Source organism: Hyperolius riggenbachi, chromosome 9 (assembly GCF_040937935.1).
Source record: "Hyperolius riggenbachi isolate aHypRig1 chromosome 9, aHypRig1.pri, whole genome shotgun sequence".
Taxonomy (NCBI): domain Eukaryota; kingdom Metazoa; phylum Chordata; class Amphibia; order Anura; family Hyperoliidae; genus Hyperolius; species Hyperolius riggenbachi.
The window spans coordinates 144,455,451-144,476,117 of record NC_090654.1 but is presented as its reverse complement, the minus strand read 5'-3'; the positions used below and the strand labels follow the sequence as shown (position 1 = coordinate 144,476,117).

The 20,667-nt window shown below is 46.4% G+C and overlaps 1 protein-coding gene across 2 annotated transcripts in view; it reads left to right on the top strand.

The window, feature by feature from the left end:
- The window catches only part of LOC137532743 (GA-binding protein subunit beta-2-like), a 433,369-nt gene that overhangs the window by 22,145 nt on the left and 390,557 nt on the right, over positions 1-20,667 (top strand). For both annotated transcript variants that reach the window (XM_068253596.1, XM_068253597.1), the window contains exon 4: positions 17,078-17,272. In XM_068253596.1, the coding sequence (XP_068109697.1) occupies positions 17,078-17,272 (195 nt within the window). The remainder of the gene's footprint in view (positions 1-17,077; positions 17,273-20,667) is intronic.

Here is a 20,667-nt window from a genome sequence, read left to right as displayed (position 1 = left end):
TGCTGATTTTTTGATCAAGCACTGTGTTTTCTATCGGTTTTTGGTCTGTTGGATGGGTGGTGAGCACGTCTCCCCCCATTTTTTTATCCTTACATTGTTTTTACTCTTTTTGGCGCCTCTGGTCCTTATCCTCATCACTTTTTATTAATCTGCTCATTATTATTCTGACCTCCAATTTAGTGCTTATTTTTACAGTACCTCCTATTATAATGTGCCCCATTATATATTCCCCATGATGGGGGGGAGGGGGGGGGGGGAAATGCTAGGGAACCCCTGTAGAGTACTCAAGGAACCCTGGGGTTCCATGGAACCCTGCTTGAGAAATCCTGGTTTAGATGCTTTCCCCTATCTTCCTTGATCCCCACTGATTCAGCTGAACACATTCAACAAGTACTATGGGTAGTACGGGCCCGTTTTTGCTGGTGGCTGCGACTCTGGTCTTAATGCACGTGCCACCGACCCAGTTTCTACTACCATGCTGGTGCTCGCCACTTCACCAGGGTCTACGGTAGTACTAGTGCTAGATCCAAAAGATGCTACGCTGCTGGTGCATGCCTCACCAAGAAAACTCGGATCAGCGCTAGCACCACTCTGCTGCCCTTGAGTCTGATCCTGCGGTCCAGTGACATGGGGTGTGGTACGTCTGGCTCTAGACGGGACCTCAACCTCGTCATTGCTATCGGTCAGAGTCAGAGAGCCACTGCTGTTCACCGGTTCGTATTCTGACCCTAATAATTCGTCGGATGAGGCTTCCCAATCGCACCCACCCCACTGAGCCAGAATCTCAGCGGCCTCTTCAGCAGAATACCCCTTTTTTGCCATGGTGGACTGCTAAATTTAGGGGGTATTCCTCTGAGACTACCCAGGAAAAAGAGCACATACCTAGCAAAAAAGAGAACTTGTGAAGTAGAAAGCTGTGGTCACTTTTGATTTAAAGAGAAAAAAAAGAAAAAATCAAAACTGATCTTTACAGCGCCACAGTTATTGTACAGTGTTTTTTGCAGTGATCAGAAAAAAAATTCTGTCACTGTGGTGGGGCGGGTGAGGGTTTGGCCAGGTGATCAGAAGCCTGCAGATTAGGGCCTGATCTGATGGATAGGAGTGCTAGGGTGTGACAGGAGGTGATTAACCCATTCAGGTTCCGTGGTTTTCACGAGAGAAATGTTCACCTCCCATTCATTAGCCTATAACTTTATCACTACTTATCACAATGAACTGATCTATATCTTGTTTTTTCCGCCACCAATTAGGCTTTCTTTGGGGGGTACATTTTGCTAAGAGCCACTGTACTGTAAACGCATTTTAACAGGAAGAATAAGAAAAAAATGGAAAAATTCATTATTTCTCAGTTTTCAGCCATTATAGTAATGCATGCCTCCATAATTAAAACTCACGTATTGTATATGCCCATATGTCCCGGTTATTACACCGTTAAAATTATGTCCCTATCACAATGTATGGCGACAATATTTTATTTGGAAATAAAGGTGCATTTTTTCCATTTTGCATCTATCACTATTAACAAGTTTAAAATAAAAAAAAATATAGAAATATTTCATCTTTACATTGATATTTAAAAAGTTTAGGCCCTTAGGTAAATATTTACTTTTTTTTTTTTTTTATTGTAATGTTTATTTTTTTTTTTTTTTTTTATAGTAAACATTTTATTTGGGTAGTTTTGGGAGGGTGGGGGGTAAATAATAGATTTATAATGTAAATGTGTGTTCATTTTAATTTGTTTTTATTTTCAGTTGTAGTATTACTTTTTGCCCACAAGATGGTGGCCATGAGTTTGTTTACATGACGTCACTCTAAGCGTAACACATGCTTAGAGTGGCGCATCGGGGAGGGAACGGCCAGAAAAGGCGCAGCTTCTGAGAGAAGCTGTCGCTTTTTCAGCGGGGGAGAGGAATCAGTGATCGGGCACCATAGCCCGATACATTGATTCCCTGGCTACCGAATCCGCGGCCGGGAGTGCGCGTGCACGCGCGCGGTAGCGCACATGGTTCCTGGAGGTAGTTTCTACGTCCAGGAACCAAAATAGGTTAATTGGTGTCTCAGGGGGTGATTAGAGGGGGAGAATAGATGCAATCAATGCACTGGGGAGGTGATCGAAAGGGGGTCTGAGGGGGATCTGAGAGTTTGGCCAAGTGATCAGGAGCCCACACGGGGCAAATTAGGGCCTGATCTGATAGGTAGGTGTGCTAGGGGGTGACAGAAGGTTGATTGATGGGTGTCTCAGGGTGTGATTAGAGGGGGGAATAGATTCAATCAATGCACTGGGGAGGCGATAAGAGGGGGTCTGAGGGTGTGGGCGGGTGATTGGGTGCCTGCAAGGGGCAGATGAGGGTCTGATCTGATGGGTATGATGGGTAGCAGTGACTGGGTGATTGATGGGTGATTAGAGGTGAGAACAGATGTAAATAATGCACTTGGGAGGTGATTGGGGGGGGTCTGAGGGCGATATGAGGGTGTGTGTGGGTGCCCGCAAGGGGCAGATTAGGGTCTGATCTGATGGGTAGCAGTGACTGGGTGATTGGTGATCAGTGGGTGATTAGAGGGGAGAACAGATGTAAACAATGCACTTGGCAGGTGATCTGAGGGCGGGTCTGCGGGCGATCTGAGGGTGTGGGCAGGTGATCAGGTGCCCGCAAGGGGCAGGTTAGGGTCTGATCTGATGGGTGGCAGTGACAGGGGGTGATTGATGGGTGATTGCAGGGTAGAATAGATGTATACAGTACACAGGGGGGGAGGTCTGGGGTGTGTGTGTGTGTGTGTGTGTGTGTGTGTGTGTGTGTGTGTGTGTGTGTGTGTGTGTGTGTTGATCAGGAGCCCCCAGGGGGCAGTTTATGACCTAATCTAAAATATAGCGTTGACAGATAGTGATTGGGTGCAAACAGTGGTCTGAGGGGGTTTTCAGGGGGGGGGGAGGGGTTGTACTGTGGGTGATCAGGGGGACAGGATCTGTGTGTGTGTGTGTGTTTACATGCACAGCTGCCTCCTCTCCGGTGGTCCCTCGATCACTGGGACCTCCAGGGGAGGAGGCAGCCTGTATAATACACTTTGTATACATTACAAAGTGTATTATACACTTTCTATGCGGCAGATCGGGGGTTAACAACCCGCCAGCGCTGCTAATTGGCCGGCGGGTTGACGTCACGGGTGGGCGGAGCCTAATGCCGGCTGATGCGTGCGCATCTATGCGCGCTATCCCAGGCTAATTAGTCCCCCAGGTGCCGCCGCCGATCGGCGATACGCAGTCCTGGGGGTGCCACCTTGCCGCCGCCAGTTGGTAGTGGGCGGTCAGCTAAAACGTGCTATTGTACATAAACAGAAAATGTATTGGGATAGTTCTCACATTATCACAAAACTTAATTATGTTCCTGTCAGTTTATGGTGATATTTGATTTTAAATGTGGGTTTTTGCTACAGTGGCCTCAATTCACGGAGCTTTATCAAACACTTTATCAAACGTTTGATAATTTACCTCATGGGTAAAATCTAATTTTTAATTCACTGAGGTGTTATAGATTTATCGAATGTTTTACGGATAAAATGTTCAATAAATATATAACACCTCAGTGAATTCAAAATTAGATTTTACCCATGAGGTAAATTATCAAACGTTTGATAAAGTGTTTGATAAAGCTCCGTGAATTGAGGCCAGTGTTACTTTTCCCCACAATCCTTCAGGGCAAAGGTGAGACGTAGCTCCTCCCAGGAACAGGAACAGACAGCACTTCCCCTATAAAAAAGTCACATGGTTAGTCCACCCTCAGTGCTGTTTGTTCCTGCGTCCAGGCAGGTCGGCATCTCCCCTCTGGGTGAAGCCTGTGTGCTGGGCTGCAGGTGGATCTCTTTGGGTGGCTGAGACTGTGGTACTGAGGCAGTCTGGCCATGCGCCCCAGGCTGGAGCTTTCCTGGGGTTTGCCTACCTTTCTCTCCCGCTTCCAGGGAGAGCAAGAGTGGAAGGCGTGGGTTCCCCTTGGCGGCCTTGCGGCGGAGTGAGCAGGACGGAGGTAAGCCGGCGGCCATGTGCAGCGTGGAGCGCATTGCGGCCATTAGGACGCTTGGCCGCGTCCGGATGCGTACTTTCCGGCGGGTATGCCGAAAGTAACAATTTGTAGTGCCGGCTCATTACTCTCTCTGCAGCTTCCGGGCCGCCACTCATCCATTCGCGGCAGGCCAGGTATGTTTCAAGGGGAAGCTGCGCGGGCCTGTAGCATTGTTGCTCAGAGAGAGTTTGTCCTGCGCTGGATGTGTCAGCTGGAAGCATGTCAGATGCTGAGAGGATTGAGAGCAACCAGGCCGCCCAAAAGGTGAGATAATGGTTTCTCTTTCTGGGCTGATTGTGCTATATGTGTGAGCAGAGTTACAAGCCTTGTTGTGTTGTTGTTTATGCCAATACTAAGGCTTCTGCTAAATCTGCTGCTGCTGCAGATAAGCATAGGCATCCTCCCAATGATAAAACATGCCCTTTGTGCAATTTTTATGTTGCCCTATGCAAAAACTCTGTCAGTTGTGCATACAGAGGGTTGTAGGGGAGGAGCCGGGTCACTCTGTTCAGGATACATTGAATCCTTTAGAGAGGTGATTAATGCTTCATTGGAATCAATTAAGTCCTCATTATTGAATGCTAATCCATCCACTTCTCAGGTTGCTGTATCTGGAGTATCTGTGACTGAAGTTGATAGTTTCAGACACTAGAGAAATAGAATCTGAATCTGTTTCAAAGTTTAAATTCTGTATTGAGGATGTGGTAGATGTTTTGTTAATTCATAATCAATTATACAAAGCTGAAGGATCCACTTAATTAAAAGGTGGATGTTTATTTGAAAAGGTCTTGGGAGGCTAGTGCGGCTACGTTAGGCCGGCTTTTACCTCTACATGTGTGGCCACAACTTTGGAGCTGTGGATTAATCAGCTCAAAGCTAACATACTGGCTGGTGCACCTGTTTTGCAATTGTTTAATTCTACTGCTATTTTCATTTAAACTGCTGCATATTTATCAGATGCTTCTGCTGAAGCAATTAGGTTTACTGCCAGGTCCATTGCTCTGTTTCTATTAGAGCCTTGTGGCTTAAAATATGGGATGGTAATATCTCATCCAAAAACAGGCTGTGTGGTGTCCCTTTTTCAGGTGAATTGTTGTTTGGTCCAGAACTGGATTCAGCTTTGGAAAAAAAAACATTGAATAAAAATAAAGTTTTGCTTAAGAAACAGAAGACTGTGGTAACAATATTTTTCGTAAGCCAAGAAGTGATCAAAAGGATGCCTCTAAGGATCAAAGTAAAGGCAGGAGGTGGACTTTTGACAAGTCCAGGAAAGGGGGCTTTAAGTCTAAAGCTCTAGAGTCCCAGTCAGAATCCCAATGACTTGTGTCAGGCGGTGGGGGGAAGGCTAAGATACTTTCTCTTAGGTGGGCAAAAGTGTCAAAAAATCCATTTATTCGCCAGACAATAATGTTTGGTTTCCAAATAGTTTACCCTTCCTCCACCATCAAGATTTGTGATCTCAAAGGCCCTAAGAGATCCCACTCTGGTTCCAGAGATTTTAAGCATATTGCAGAACATGCTAAGACAGAATTATTATTATTGATTTATAAAGCTCCAACATATTCCGTGGAGCTGTACAAGGTAATGGAATTCATCCTGTGCTTGATTCTGCACCTAACAAACCTGAGTCGGTTTATGAAAAATTTTCGGATGGAATCAGTAAGGGAGTTATTGTTTCCAGAGGCCTTTATGGCATCTCTGGATCTAAGAGATGCATATTGGCATATGCCGATTCACCAAAAATCATAACAATTCTTAAGTTTTGCAGTGAGAATAAATGGGATGGTAGAACACTACCAGTTTGTTTGCCTCCTGTTTGGGATCACTTCTGCCCCAAGAATGTTCACAAATTCTGGGAGAAGCATTAATTCCGTTAAGGGAACAATCGATTTTAATCATTCCGTATTTAGACGACTTGCTTATTCTAGGAAGTTCAGCAGAACAGCTGAAAATCCATTTGAATCTGGTATCGGAACATTAACCTGGAGAAGTCATCTCTAATTCCAAGTCAGAGAACTCAGTTTCTTGGCATGCTAGTGGATTCAGTAAAACAGATGATTTTCCTTCCTCCCAAGAAGATTCTGAAGATAAGTTTGGCAGTGAAATCATTACAAGGGGAAGACAAAGTTTCCCTAAGAACGATTTTGTCGGTGTTTGGGTTAATGTCATCCACGATGGTGGCAGTTCCCTGGGCATTAGCGCATATCAGGAAGATACAGAGGTTCCTCCTAGAAAATTGGGACGGTCGTCCACAAACATTAGTTTTCAAAGTTAAAATCCCTCAAACTGTGTGTCTCTGCAACGGTGGTTGGAGGAATCCTACCTTATGAAGGGCAGGCCTTGGAAGGGGCCTGTAGACAACGTAATAACTACGGATGCAAGCGCCTGGGGCTGAGGAGCTCATATAGCTCACAGAGCCTTTCAGGGGAAATGGACAAAATCAGTCTCAAAGGTTATCCAATTGAAAGGAATTAACAGTAGTAAGGCTGGCTTTATTTCAGGTGCAATCGATACTGTTGCAGTCCAATGTTCTGATCCAGTCGAACAACGTTACGGCAGTAGCGTTTATCAACAAACAGAGGCACGCGATTCCTGTTGTTGCAGGAGGAAGCGGAGGACATCTTGTCTTGGGCATAAAAGAATGTGTCATCCTTGAGAGCTGTTCATCTCAAGGGAACACTCAATATACATGCAGACAAACTGAACAGAAGCAGGATTCTGTCATCAGAATGGTCTCTAAACAAGGAGGTGTTTTCGCAGACATCATAAAACGATGGGGAACACCGTCAATCGATCTGTTTGCAACAGAAGACAATACCCAGATTCAGACTTGTTTCTCTCTCAATCCAAGAGATCAAAGCAGGGGGGTGAATGCATTCATTCAAGAGTAGAAATTTCCACTTCTGTATGCATTTCCTCCTCTCAATTTGATTCCGGCGGTCATCAGCAAATGGAGAGGTTGTCAAAATTGGATGATTTTGATAGCACCTTGGTGACCGAGAAGGAGCTGGTTTTCAGTTCTCAGGTTAGCAGCAGAAGACCCTTGGAGACTTCCTTGCAGGCCGGATCTACTGCTACAAGGGAACCTGTGGCATCCGCATCCAGGAAGATTGAATCTGTTAGTCTGGATCTTAAATTAGCCTCACTCAAAAAGTTGGGAGTATCTGAGAAGGCAGCCTCTACATTTGTTACTAGCTGTAAGGAAGTTACTAGGAGGATCTATCTGAAATACTGGAAGACTTTCCATCTTTGGTTATCTGGCTCTAAGTTTGATAGCTTGTCAGTCCCAGCAGTCCTGGTTTCTCCAGGACGGTTGGGATAAAAATATTTGTGAGTACGCTTAAGGTGCAGATTGCTACCTTATCTGCTTTTTCAGGTATCCCCTTGTCTTCCTCTCCAATACTGAGATTTCGGAAGGCTCTATCTAGGAAACTGCCAGTTTACAAGCCATACGATTTATCGTTAGTATTAGAGGGGCTGTCCAAAGGTCCTTTTGAGCCGCTAGGGGACAGTTCTTTTAAATTTCTTACATTAAAGACGGTATTTTTAGTAGCCATCACTACAGCCAGAAGGGTTAGTGAGCTACAGGCCTTGTCTATGAAAAGTCCTTATTTTCAGGATAGGTTAGTATTACAGACGGATCCAAAGTTTTGTCCAAAAGTTATGTCTAGGGTTCACAGGTCGCAGGATATTATTTTGCCTACCCTCTGTGAATCCAAGTTGTGGAAAAGAGAGGATTTTTCACTCATTAGATGTTAGAAGATGTGTTCTGGAATACTTGAACAGAGCTGCAGATGTCTGGAAGACCGATTCCTTATCTGTTTTATTTCAGGGAAAACTGTAGGTCAGATAGCTTCTAAATCTACTATAGCTAATTGGATTAGGTTAGCTATTATAGAAGCTTTCAGAGTTATGGGAAGTGAGGCTCCTGCTTCATTCAAAGCTCACTTTTCTAGAGCTAGGGCAGCTTCTTGGGCTAATAATGCAGGGGCTTCGCCTGAGCAAATATGTAAAGCAGCAACGTGGTCAAGCTTTTCTACGTTCATCTGTCATTACCGAATTGATGCAATGTCTGCACACGACCAGGCGGTTGGTAGAAACGTTCTCCAAGCATTGGTCCCACCCTGAGGTTGTATTACTTGTTAATCGTCTAACCTTTGCCCTGAAGGATTGTGGGGAAAAAGCAGAGTTAGTACCTGCTAACGATGTTTTCAACAATCCTTCAGGGCAACGATCCCACCCGGGTGTTAATTGTCTGTGTCTGATAGTTGCACGGTTATGGGTAGTGGAATGTTCACCTGTCGGGTACTTGGCTAAACGCACTGAGGGTGGACTAACCATGTGACTTTTTTATAGGGGAAGTGCTGTCTGTTCCTGTTCCTGGGAGGAGCTACGTCTCACCTTTGCCCTGAAGGATGGTTGAAAACATCGTTAGCAGGTACTAACTCTGCTTTTTTGCGTCAAACTGAAAAAATAATACAATGGTTTTTAATTTTAATGGTAAAAATAAGAGAAGGGGTTAACGGAAAAGGTTAATATTATGTAATTAAGTAAGTATTATGTAAAAGTTGGTGGGGTTATGAGCGTGATGGGGGTGCGTGCGGCCGTAACCCATATACGCAGTACAGCAAACTAGAGAGAGAGTGAGCCGGCCAGGAGGGTAGGAGTGTCCCAGGAAGATTGCGAGGGAGCTTACAGGGCTAAAGGAAGCCGCAGGCAAGTATTAATGCTTGCACTCGAATTCCCTGGTGGTCCAAAGGGTCCATAACCCCCTGATGGTCTAGTGCATGGTGGCGTGCAGGGGCGTAAATAGAAATCACTAGGTCCCCTTGCTAAACTTTAAATGGGGTAACCACCACTCCCCCCCCCCCCCCCCCCAAAAAAAAAAAAACAACCCTCAGATTGGAAAGGCAGGCCAGGTAGCCAGATGTAGCCAGGCATAGGTTTCCGCAGTATAGGTAGCCAGGCATAGGTGCCCCCTGTATAAGTAGCCAGCCATAGGAGCCATCCCTGTATAGGTATCCCCAGGCATAGCTATCCCCAGTATAGGTAGCAAGGCATAGGTGTTGCCAGTATAGGTAGCCGGGCATTACTCACCTCCCCAGGTCCAGTGACGAGCCGCTCTTCCCGCCACTTTTCTCCCCACCATCCAGACTCGCACTGCTGCTAAGTACTCAATGCTAGAGGCAGAGCAGAGGGGGAGCGACTATTGCCTGAGGAACGTCAGGAGAAATAAGTGGGTACTCTTCTTCCTTTTTTTCTTCTGGTGCTGCGGCTTAGTGATCACTACGATCATTGGTGATTGTAGTGATCAGGAGTTACTCGCCATGGCTCCTGATCAGTGAGGGGAGATGTCAGCTGTCATTTGACAGCTTAATCTCCCTGTTACAGTGCATGTGATCATGGTGGGACTAAGACGTTAGTTAGGTCCCTTCAGCAACATGCTAAATGGAGCCTGTAACTAATAAAGGGATAAAGAGGCGCCCAAGGTGAATAAAATACACTAAAAGCAACTAAAATATAAATAAATGAGCTGGCTTACCTCAATGATGACACACCCATATAGGAATGGATATTTATTAGTAAAAAAAAAAAAAAAAGCACAGGCTACCGGCATTTAGTGGCACTTTATTTGGCCTGAGGAAGTGGCCAAGGTTGATACACCCTCTTTTCCTCTTTTTCTACAGAGAGCGACACCTTATTCCTGAGTGGGGACAGGTCTAATCTCCCCACCTGCCTATATAGTGGTTGCCTAAGCAGTAACCATGATTCACCCTTTCCTGACCTCTGCCACCACCAAACTCCTCATCCATGCCCTCATAATTTCCCGCCCCGACTACTGCAATGCCCTTCTGTCTGGTCTCCCTATGACCCGAATAGCCCCACTGCATCCATCATGAATGCAGCAGCCAGAATTATCCACTCCTCCCATCGCTCCACCAGGGCGGCTCCCCTCCGTGAATCCCTCCACTGGCTTTGTATTCAGTCCAGAATCAGATTCAAGATATTGTCTGACTACAAATCCGTCCACAAAACCTGTCCAACCTACATTTCTGATCTTACTCAGAGATACACACCAAGCCGCTCACTCCGCTCCTCCAATGAACTTCGTCTGACCGTCCCCTGCATCACCCAGTCCCATGCACACCTCCAGGACTTCTCAAGAGCCGCTCCAACACCATGGAACTCCCTACCGCCACCCATTAGGGCAGCTCCCTCCTTCAACACCTTCAAGAAGGCCCTCAAAACTCACCTTTTCACTCTGGCTTACCACACCTCACAACTGCTCTAAACCCACAGCTGAACTCTGGTCCCCTACCTCTCACGTCCCTACCTCTCCCTCTAGATTGTAAGCCTTTGGGCAGGGTCCTCTTCCATTTGTGTCCTACCTGATCATGCACCTCCATTACTGTAAACCCATGCTATGCATTTGAGTAAACCTAACTTGCCTACTCTCCATGCTCCCATCCAGTGACTGACTAAGCATTACCTTGTACTCATACTGTGCTGTGTGATCTGGTTTTCTTGTATTTCTGTATTGTCATAATGCTGTATGTCACCCTAAATATTGTCTGTAACCTAAATTAATGTCCAGCGCTGCGTAATATGTTGGCGCTTTATAAATACTACTACTACTACTAATAATAATAATACTTGTCATTATTCCTCCTTGTTCCAATACATACACTATATTGGTCTCTCGGTTTGTCTGCTTTATCTTTTTTGGCACACTTGGTCACTGGGTGACTGGGATTAATATTCAGGAAAGTGGGTGGAGCCTACAACAGCCAATCAAAATTCAGCTGTTGATTTTCATGGGGGATATTTAACTTGCCATTCTTACACTGTTAATAGCAGATGCCTCAAACCTGCTACAGTTGGTCACTGGGTGACTGGTTTTCCTAATTCAGAAAGGGGGTGGAGCCACAACCAATCAAATTTGCTGAATTTCAATGGGAATATACAAATTATTGATACCAAGGACCCCAAAGCTCATAGACTTAATTGAGTGACTGTATGTCAAGGTTAGAAAAAGTGGGCGGCGCCAACTACATTTTTTACATGGTAAAATATACGCTGCAACCATGCTTACACTGTTAATGGCAGGGTTCCCAAACTTGACACAGTTGGCCACTGGGTGACTGGGATTCATATTTAGAAAGTGGGAGGAGCCTACAACAGCCAATCAAAATTCACCTATTGATTTTTCAAAGGGAATATTTACATTACTACCATTCTTACACTGTTAATGCCAGAGGCCTCTAACCTGATACAATCAGTCATTGGGTGACTGGGGTCCAAATTCACTAAAGTGGGTGGAGCCACAAACAGCCAATCAGATTTGTTAGATTGATTTCAGCCATTTTGTCATTGGCAGGGTTCTCAAACTTGACACAGTCGGTCACTGGATGATTGGGATTAATATTCAGGAAACTGGGTGGAGCCTACAACAACCATTCAAAATTCACCTATTGATTTTCAAGGGGAATATTTACATTGCTGCCATTCTTACACTCTTAGTGGCCGATGCCTCAAATCTGGTACGGTCAGTCACTGGGAGACTGGAGGTTACATTGTGTAAAGGGGGCGGGCCACAAACAGCCATTCAGATTTGTTTAATTTCAATGGAAAAATGCAACTTATTGATGCCAAAGGACCCCAAAGCTCAGAAACTTGGTCATTGAGTGACTGAATGTCAAGGTTACAAACAGTGGACAGAGCTGAAAACAACTAACTTTTTACATGGGAAAATATAAACTGCAGCCATTCTTACACTGTTAAAGAGAACCCGAGGTGGGTTTGAAGAATATCATCTGCATACAGAGGCTGGATCTGCCTATACAGCCCAGCCTCTGTTGCTATCCTAAACCCCCCTAAGGGCCCCCTGCACTCTGCAATCCCTCATAAATCACAGCCACGCTGCTGACAAACAGCTTGTCAGAGCTGGCTGTGTTTATCTCTATAGTGTCAGTCTGCTGCTCTCCCCACCTCTTGCAGAACTCCGGTCCCCGCCTACATCCCTTCCCTCCCTGCAGATTGGAGGGAAGGGATGGGGGCAGGGACCAGAGCTATGCAGGAGGCGGGGGAGCAGCTGAGACTGACACTACAGTTGTAAACACAGCCTCACAGCATGGCTGTGATTTATGAGGGATTGCAGAGTGCAGGGGGACCTTAGTGGGGTTTGGGATAGCAACAGAGGCTGGGCTGTATAGGCAGATCCAGCCTCTGTATGCAGATAACATTCTTTAAACACACCTCGGGTTCTCTTTAATGGCAGGGTTCTCAAACTTGATACAGCTGGTCACTGGGTGACTGCCTGGGATTAATATTCATAAAAGCAGGTGGAGCATACAACAGCAAATGAAAAATCACCTACTGATTTTCAAGGCGAATATTGAAACTGCTGCTATTCTTACACTGTTAATGGCAGAGGCCTCAAACATGCTACAATCAGTCAATAAGTGACTGAGGTTCAAATTCACTAAATAGGCAGAGCCGAAAACAGCCCATCAGATTTCTTTGCTGGATAAACTGCTTCCATTCACACAATTTTTATGCCGGGAACCCGAAAGCTTGCAAACTTGGTCATTGAGTGACTGTGTGTTAAGGTTACAAAAACTGAGTGGAATCAAAAACAGATTTCCCTGGGAAAATGTAAACTGCAGCCCTTCTTCACGGTTAATGGCAGGGTTCTCAAACTTTGCCCAGATGGTCACTGGGGGACTGAGATTAGTATTCAGGGAAGTGGGTGGAGCCTATAACTGCCAATCAAAATTCACCTGTTGATTTTCAAGGGGAATATTTAAATTGCTGCCATTTTTACCCTGTTAATAGCAGATGCCTCAAACCTGCTACAGTTGGTCATTGCAGGGGCGTAGCTAGAAACCCTGGGGCCCCATAGCAAAGTTTTGGTTGGGACCCCCCCTTAAAAAAAAAAAAAAGGTACCTTAGTGTGCATATTACACTATAACTACCTACTACTACACTCACAGTGGCAGCAGGGCAGAGAGAAGAGGCGCACACAAGACTAAGGCCCCATTTACACTTAAGGGAACCTAAACTGAGAAGGATATGGATTTTTCCTTTTAAAATAATACCAGTTGCCTGACTCTCCTGCTGATCCTGTGTCTCTAATACTTGTAGCAACAGCCCCTCAAAAAGCATGCAGCAGATCAGGTGCTCTGACTGAAGTCCGACTGGATTAGCTGCATGCTTGTTTCAGGTGTGTGATTCAGCCACTACTGCAGCCAAACAGAACAGCAGGACTGCCAGGAAACTGGTATTGTTTAAAAGGAAACATTTATATCCCTCTAAGTAAAGGTTCCCTTTAATCAGTTTTTCTTTTCCATTGCAGTGCATTATGAAAAATCTTTCAATTTAAGAGACTCAGAGCTGAGTCAACAGCTGTTTTTTACTTACCCGGGGCTTCCTCCAGACCCATAAGCATGGATGTGCCCCTCGCCGTCTTCCTCAGCTCCTCCAGTCAGCCGCAGTCGACTCAGTGACATCAACCGGGGCCTTCTGCGCTGTCCACTGCTGACATCACTAAGCCGCTTACTGGGGAAGATTGTGGCTGAACGGAGGCACTGAGAAGGACGGCGAGGGACACATCCATTCTTATGGGGCTGGAGGAAGCCCTGAGTAAGTAAAAAAAACAGCAGGAACACTCATCTCCGAGTCTCTTTAAAAGGCATATAGTGTGAACTGAGCCATTGGGAAACATGGACATTACTTTGAAAATCAGGACACTGCAGGGAGGGGGAGAAAGGACACTCCTGGGAGGGAGAGAAAGGACACTCCTGGGAGGGAGAGAAAGGACACTCCTGGGAGGGGGAGAAAGGACACTCCTGGGAGGGGGAGAAAGGACACTCCTGGGAGGGGGAGAAAGGACACTCCTGGGAGGGAGAGAAAGGACACTCCTGGGAGGGAGAGAAAGGACACTCCTGGGAGGGAGAGAAAGGACACTCCTGGGAGGGAGAGAAAGGACACTCCTGGGAGGGGGAGAAAGGACACTCCTGGGAGGGGGAGAAAGGACACTCCTGGGAGGGGGAGAAAGGACACTCCTGGGAGGGGGAGAAAGGACACTCCTGGGAGGGGGAGAAAGGACACTCCTGGGAAGGGGAGAAAGGACACTCGTGGCAGGGGGTGAAAGGACACTCGTGGCAGGGGGTGAAAGGACACTCGTGGCAGGGGGTGAAAGGACACTCGTGGCAGGGGGTGAAAGGACACTCGTGGCAGGGGGTGAAAGGACACTCGTGGCAGGGGGTGAAAGGACACTCGTGGCAGGGGGTGAAAGGACACTCGTGGCAGGGGGTGAAAGGACACTCGTGGCAGGGGGTGAAAGGACACTCGTGGCAGGGGGTGAAAGGACACTCGTGGCAGGGGGTGAAAGGACACTCGTGGCAGGGGGTGAAAGGACACTCGTGGCAGGGGGTGAAAGGACACTCGTGGCAGGGGGACACGGGACGCTGCAGGCAGGGGGACACGGGACGCTGCAGGCAGGGGGACACGGGACGCTGCAGGCAGGGGGACACGGGACGCTGCAGGCAGGGGGACACGGGACGCTGCAGGCAGGGGGACACGGGACGCTGCAGGCAGGGGGACACGGGACGCTGCAGGCAGGGGGACACGGGACGCTGCAGGCAGGGGGACACGGGACGCTGCAGGCAGGGGGACACGGGACGCTGCAGGCAGGGGGACACGGGACGCTGCAGGCAGGGGGACACGGGACGCTGCAGGCAGGGGGACACGGGACGCTGCAGGCAGGGGGACACGGGACGCTGCAGGCAGGGGGACACGGGGCGCTGCTGGGAGGGGGACACGGGGCGCTGCTGGGAGGGGGACACTGCAGGCAGGGGGACAGGACTGAGTGTGCACAGAGGGGAGGGGGAAGAGTAGTGTGTGCAGAACAAACTAACAGAAGAAAAAAGGGACAGAAAGAAAAGAGAGCCAGAGGGAGGGAGATATCAGATTACCTGTAGGCTGTGGTAGTCTGTGTAGGAGGTGGACCTGCTGGACCAGTAACATGCCTCTACCAGCTGATTTAAACCACACGGGCTGCTGCAGCTCTCTCCTCAGGGCTGGGCAGCGTCCTCCTATCCACGTGGGGGGCGGGGCTTCTTCTAGTAAACGAACTCCCCCACTCTGCATTCCCCTCTGCACCTCCGTCCAGACTCTGCTGTGGAGAGGGGGAGGGGGCGGATCCACGTCCTGTGCAGTGCTATTCTGTTCCCAGCCGGAACTATAAACTAATTGCCAGCTGGGAGCAGGTATCTCAGAGAGGCGGAAGGTGAAATAGTCCTTTTTCACCCATCTGCCTGCTTCTATCTTTGTGGTTTTTCACATATGGAAATTGCAGCCTAGTGGCTGCACTTAAGGGAGAATAAAATACACAGGCAGCTAGAACTGACGGGCCCCCTCATGGCTTCTTGGCCCAATAGCAATCGCTATGGCGATCCCTACGCCACTGGGTCATTGGGTGACTGGGGTTCAAATGCTGGAGAGGGGTTGGTCACAAACAGCCAATCTAATTTGTTTAATTTCTTTGAAAATATACAAATTATTGATGCCAAAGCTCACAAACTTGGTCATTAAGTAATTGTGTGTTAAGGTTAGAAAAAGTGGGTGGAGCCAACACCAGCCAAATACATACCCGGGCAACGCCAGGTCATCGGCTACTATTTATATATTTATAAAGTATATTTATAAATCTGATAGGTTGCAAATAAGTTTTCTAACTTTTTTAGGAATGGCTAGTCCACCTCATTTCAATCTGGAGATTGGTGACCGCAAAATACCGGATTTCCTGCAGGAAATCAACAACCTTTAACGATTGTATATACAATCAAGATTGTATCATGTATGGGCAAACCATCCAATCTTAAACATTTACATTTGCTGTAAGATGTAGCATAGTAAGATGGGATTGGCAGGTGTTTCTCACAAACCCCTTTTTCAACTTGCTTGTGTTAAGGTGGCCATACACTGGTCGATTTGCCATCAGATTCGACCAACAGATAGATCCCTCTCTGATCGAATCTGATCGGAGAGGGATCGTATGGCCACCTTTACTGCAAACAATTGTCAATCGATTTCAGCCTGAAACCGATCACAATCTGTGGAGCTGCCGCTCCCCCCCCCCCCCCCCCCCCGCGCATACATTACCTGTTCCGGCCGGCGCGAGTCCCCTGGTCCCCGCTGTCTTCTCTGCTCCGGGCTCCAGACCGTTCCTGCAGCTACTGAACTTCCTGTCCAGGGGAAGTTTAAACAGTAGAGGGCGCTCTACTGTTTAAACCTTTTGCCGGGACAGGAAGTTCTGTGTAGCTGCAGCCGGTCCGGAACCCAGCGCGGAAAGAAGACAGCGGGGACCAGGGGACTCGCGCCGGCCGGAAAAGGTAATGTATACCCGCTGTATTGCCTCGGTCGTCGGGCATTCGAACGCCGCTATCGACTCACTCCCGACCCGTCGGCGATCGAGGAAAAATCTTCCGCACGGACGGATTGACGGGAATCGATGGGAACGATCAATTTCGGACGGAAATCTATCGTTCTGTCAGCGGTGTGCGTGGCGATTTCACAGCCGATTCGATCACTGTGATCTAATCGGCCGTATATCGGCGGGAAAATCGTTAGTAATATGGGCCCCTTTACACTTCTTGGCATATTTGTCCCCACTTACACTTAGTGGTGAAGTGCTGGGATTTACCAGTTGCAGGGAAGCTGCAGCCCAAGATGGGTAACTACTGGCAGTACCCAAGAGAAAAAGTCTGTGCCTTAGCAAGCATCTGAACATCCATTGCACGTTCAATGCCTTTGGTCACCGAATTAAGGTTGCCAACATCTGTCATAGAGCAAACTTTGATGGAAACAGTTTCTCCCAATACTAGTTTATTATGCTAGGTCAGCACCTGAGTAATATATTTGTCAGGACTCAAGGCAATGTGTGTATTTTTGTACGGTAAAATTATATTGTGCTTTTTTTAAAATTTTTTTTATGTATCTTTATTTTTATTACTTTTCAGAATGGAGCCAGTGTAAATGCAAGGGACATGTTGGAAATGACCCCTTTACATTGGGCTGCAGAGCGTGATCGGCAAGATGTCGTCGATCTGCTCCTGAAGAGTGGAGCAGACATCAATGCTTACAGCAAATTTGGTAAAACTGCCTTTGATATTGCCCTGGAGAAGAATAACCCAGTGTTGCTTATTCTAATGCAGGTAAGCCTTTTATCGCTGTGATATTTAAATATTGATATCGTCTAATGAAGTTGTGGATGCTTTTAGCCAATTACAGCAAAGTTCCCAGTATCTTGCATTGATGGGGATCGCCTGATGCTGGATACATGTGCTTGCCGATTGCTTCCTTTTAGGAATAGCTAGTCTGAGGTCTCCTCCCCCATGCAGTATTAAATGCTTAACGAGCCTCCAGCGCCATCTTCTTCTAATCTTCCTGTAGCTCCTAGCGGCTTTCCAGCGTCCTCTGTGTACGGCATGGTGGTATGAACAGGCAACAGATTTCTCTCCGATCGGATTCAATCAATGAGAGATCTCTTGGTCTATCTGTTCTTACATCTTCTGATGTATGGGCACCTTAACCCTCTGGGCGATACAATTATATCGCCCAAGAGGTGGCGCAGCACTATTTTTTTAATTTTTTTTATTTTTTAAATCATATAGCGAGCCCAGGGCTCGCTACATGATAGCCGCAGCGCAGCGGCATCCCCCCACCCACTCCGATCGCCTTCGGCGATCAGAGTAAGCAGGAAATCCCGTTCAGAACGGGATTTCCTGCTGGGCTTCCCTGGTCGCCATGGCGACGGGGCGGGATGACGTCACCGACGTCATGGACGTCGTGACGTCATAGGGAGTTCCGATCCACCCCTCAGCGCTGCCTGGCACTGATTGGCCAGGCTGCGCAAGGGGTTGGGGAGGGGGGGGGCTGCGCGGAACGGCGGGTAGCGGCGGATCGGCGGCGAGCGGCGGCGATCGGAAGTTACACGCAGCTAGCAAAGTGCTAGCTGCGTGTAACAAAAAAAAAATTATGCAAATCGGCCCAGCGGGGCCTGAGAAATCCTCCTGCGCGACATACCCCGAGCTCAGCTCGGGATTATCGCTCAGGAGGTTAAGTGAAGACCATCCTTCCCTCTGATTTAATTTAGATGCCCGACTTACTAGCACTAACTGTAGTGTGGTGCCTAAAACTGTATGTAATACTGCAGATATGGCTTCACTAGTGATTTATACAGAGCGAGTAGTATACTAGCATCTCGTGATTTTTATTACCCGTTTTATGCATCCCAGAATTTGCTTTATCTGCTGCTTGGCATTGAATATGGGTGTTTAATTTATCAACCAGTATTACCAAGTCCTTCTCCAATTTTGATGTTCACAGCTGTAAGCAATTTATCATATATGTTGCTCTGCCATTGGTATGTCCAAGGTGCATGACCTTACAATTATTTACATTCCGTTTAATTTGCCATCTACCTGCCCGTATAGCCATACTGTTGAGATCCTGTTGCAAAATGTCACTTTCTTGCTTGGTGTCTATAATTCTGCATAATTTTGTATAATCTGCAAAGATTTTGACATTACTATCTGCTATATCATTAATAAATACGTTGAAAGGATTGGACCTAGTACTGACCCATGCAGGACCCTACTGCTAACAGTTTCTCATTTTTAATTTGACTTATTTACCACCACTCCTTTGCCTTCTGTCTCCTAACCAGTTCTCTGTCCACATACACTCATGTTTTCCTAGTTCCTGTATCCTCAGCTTCTGTACCAGGCTATTGTGGGGAATTGTGTCAAAAGCCCTTGCAAAGTCCATGTACACTACTGATACCTGTCTCAAGGTCTAAATGTGCATTCACCACTTCATAAAAGCTGAGCATGTTGGTGAGAGTAGGACCTGTCCTTAGTAAATCCAAGCTGAAATTAGATTTGTGACAAAAAATGTGTGCATCCAGCACTGTTTATTATTTTTTATTATTACTTATTGGATTTTTATAGCACCAAATATATTACTGTTGTCTTCTTTGACGTTGTTTATTATTAAAAGCATGTAACATAGCAGGCAGCTATTCAATCTCCTCCTAAGCAGGGATGTAATTGAGATGCAAATAATGTAAATTCTGTACGCAAATTTATGTGGCTTAAAGACAGACCAATAGAATGCCACATTGCTGGGATATGATTGGTCCATTTTAAGCTGCATATATTTGCATATAGAATTTGTATAATCCTACAGCAACTCAAAATTATTTGCATCTCATTGACCATCCCTGCTCCTAAGAACTTTATTTTCAGTGGGGACTTGGTAACTGTGATGCAATGGTGCTATTTCTGCAGTAGTAGAAGAATAATTCCTTTTTAAAGGGAACCAGAGATGAACGATTCACACAAAATAAACATATCAGTTGATAGCTTGTAAAGAATAAATGCTCTACCTGATAATTTTGCCGCTCTGGTGTGCCTTTGAGTGGTTTTTATCCATTATTGCTCCAGGAAAAATCAAATATGGCCGCCGGCTCATACCCCTTCTCCTTACGGGTTATGAGTTGTTCTGGATGTGCTGTCTAGGCCATATGAGACTATGCTGCTATCTAGGCTAAATGCAGCCTTTCATCTATGTGCTTTCATTTTGGTATGATGTACAGCTGCCTGTAGGAAGTGTCTCTCATAGGAATAAAACTGCAGTTATTATCAGAATCTACAGTATGCAGACAGAGTGCACACAGAGCACACAGGGATCATATTACAGCCACAGAGCTCCTCTCTCAGGAGCAGCAGCCTCTCCCATATCATCACAGCTCTCAGTATGCAAAGCAGGAAATCTAAGCCAGGAGAGGGGAAGGCTTGGGCTTGAAAAGACTACACAGAGGAGTGACTCAGCTATAATGATTCCAGGTCAAACCTCGACTGAATAGTCGGTGGATTCTTATCACAGTTGCTAATAGACTAATTAAGCAGATAACAATGAAACTAAAAGCAGGGTAGGTGTTTACTGTCATGTTCCCACTGATAAATGTAATAAAATACACGAGGGTGCTTCATCTCTGGTTCTCTTTAAGTGGCTAATGTGACAGCCATAATAGTGTGAGTGTGTATATGCAAACAGAGGCGGCAGTCGAATAAAACACACTCAAAATGTTAAAAGGAGTATGAGGTGGACTTACCTCCTCCAAGCATACACAAAAACTCTTTTGTATGGAAACAACAAGCAACAATTTAATTATATACGCCAAAATGTGCAAGTGCAATACGTTTCACTGGTGTATCCTATTTTGTCAGGCAATAGAAAAAGAGCATATGACTGTGTGACAGAGAAAGCTGGCTCAGTAAAGCATGTACATTCAATAATCACATGATATAGAAATTATTTGCAATAAAAACAAAAGCAATAAATATTTTTTTCCTTACAGAGAAACAGTTAATGAGGTAAGCAATAAGGGGAGGGAGGGAGGAAGGGAAAACCTAGAGAGAAAGAGGAAAAGAAAAGGGGGGGGAGGGGGAGAAAAAAGGGGGAGAATGGAGAAGGTAAAGTCCGTCTGGAGGTTCCGGGAACCACATTTGGTATAGGCGGAAATGTCATGCTGTGCACATATGTC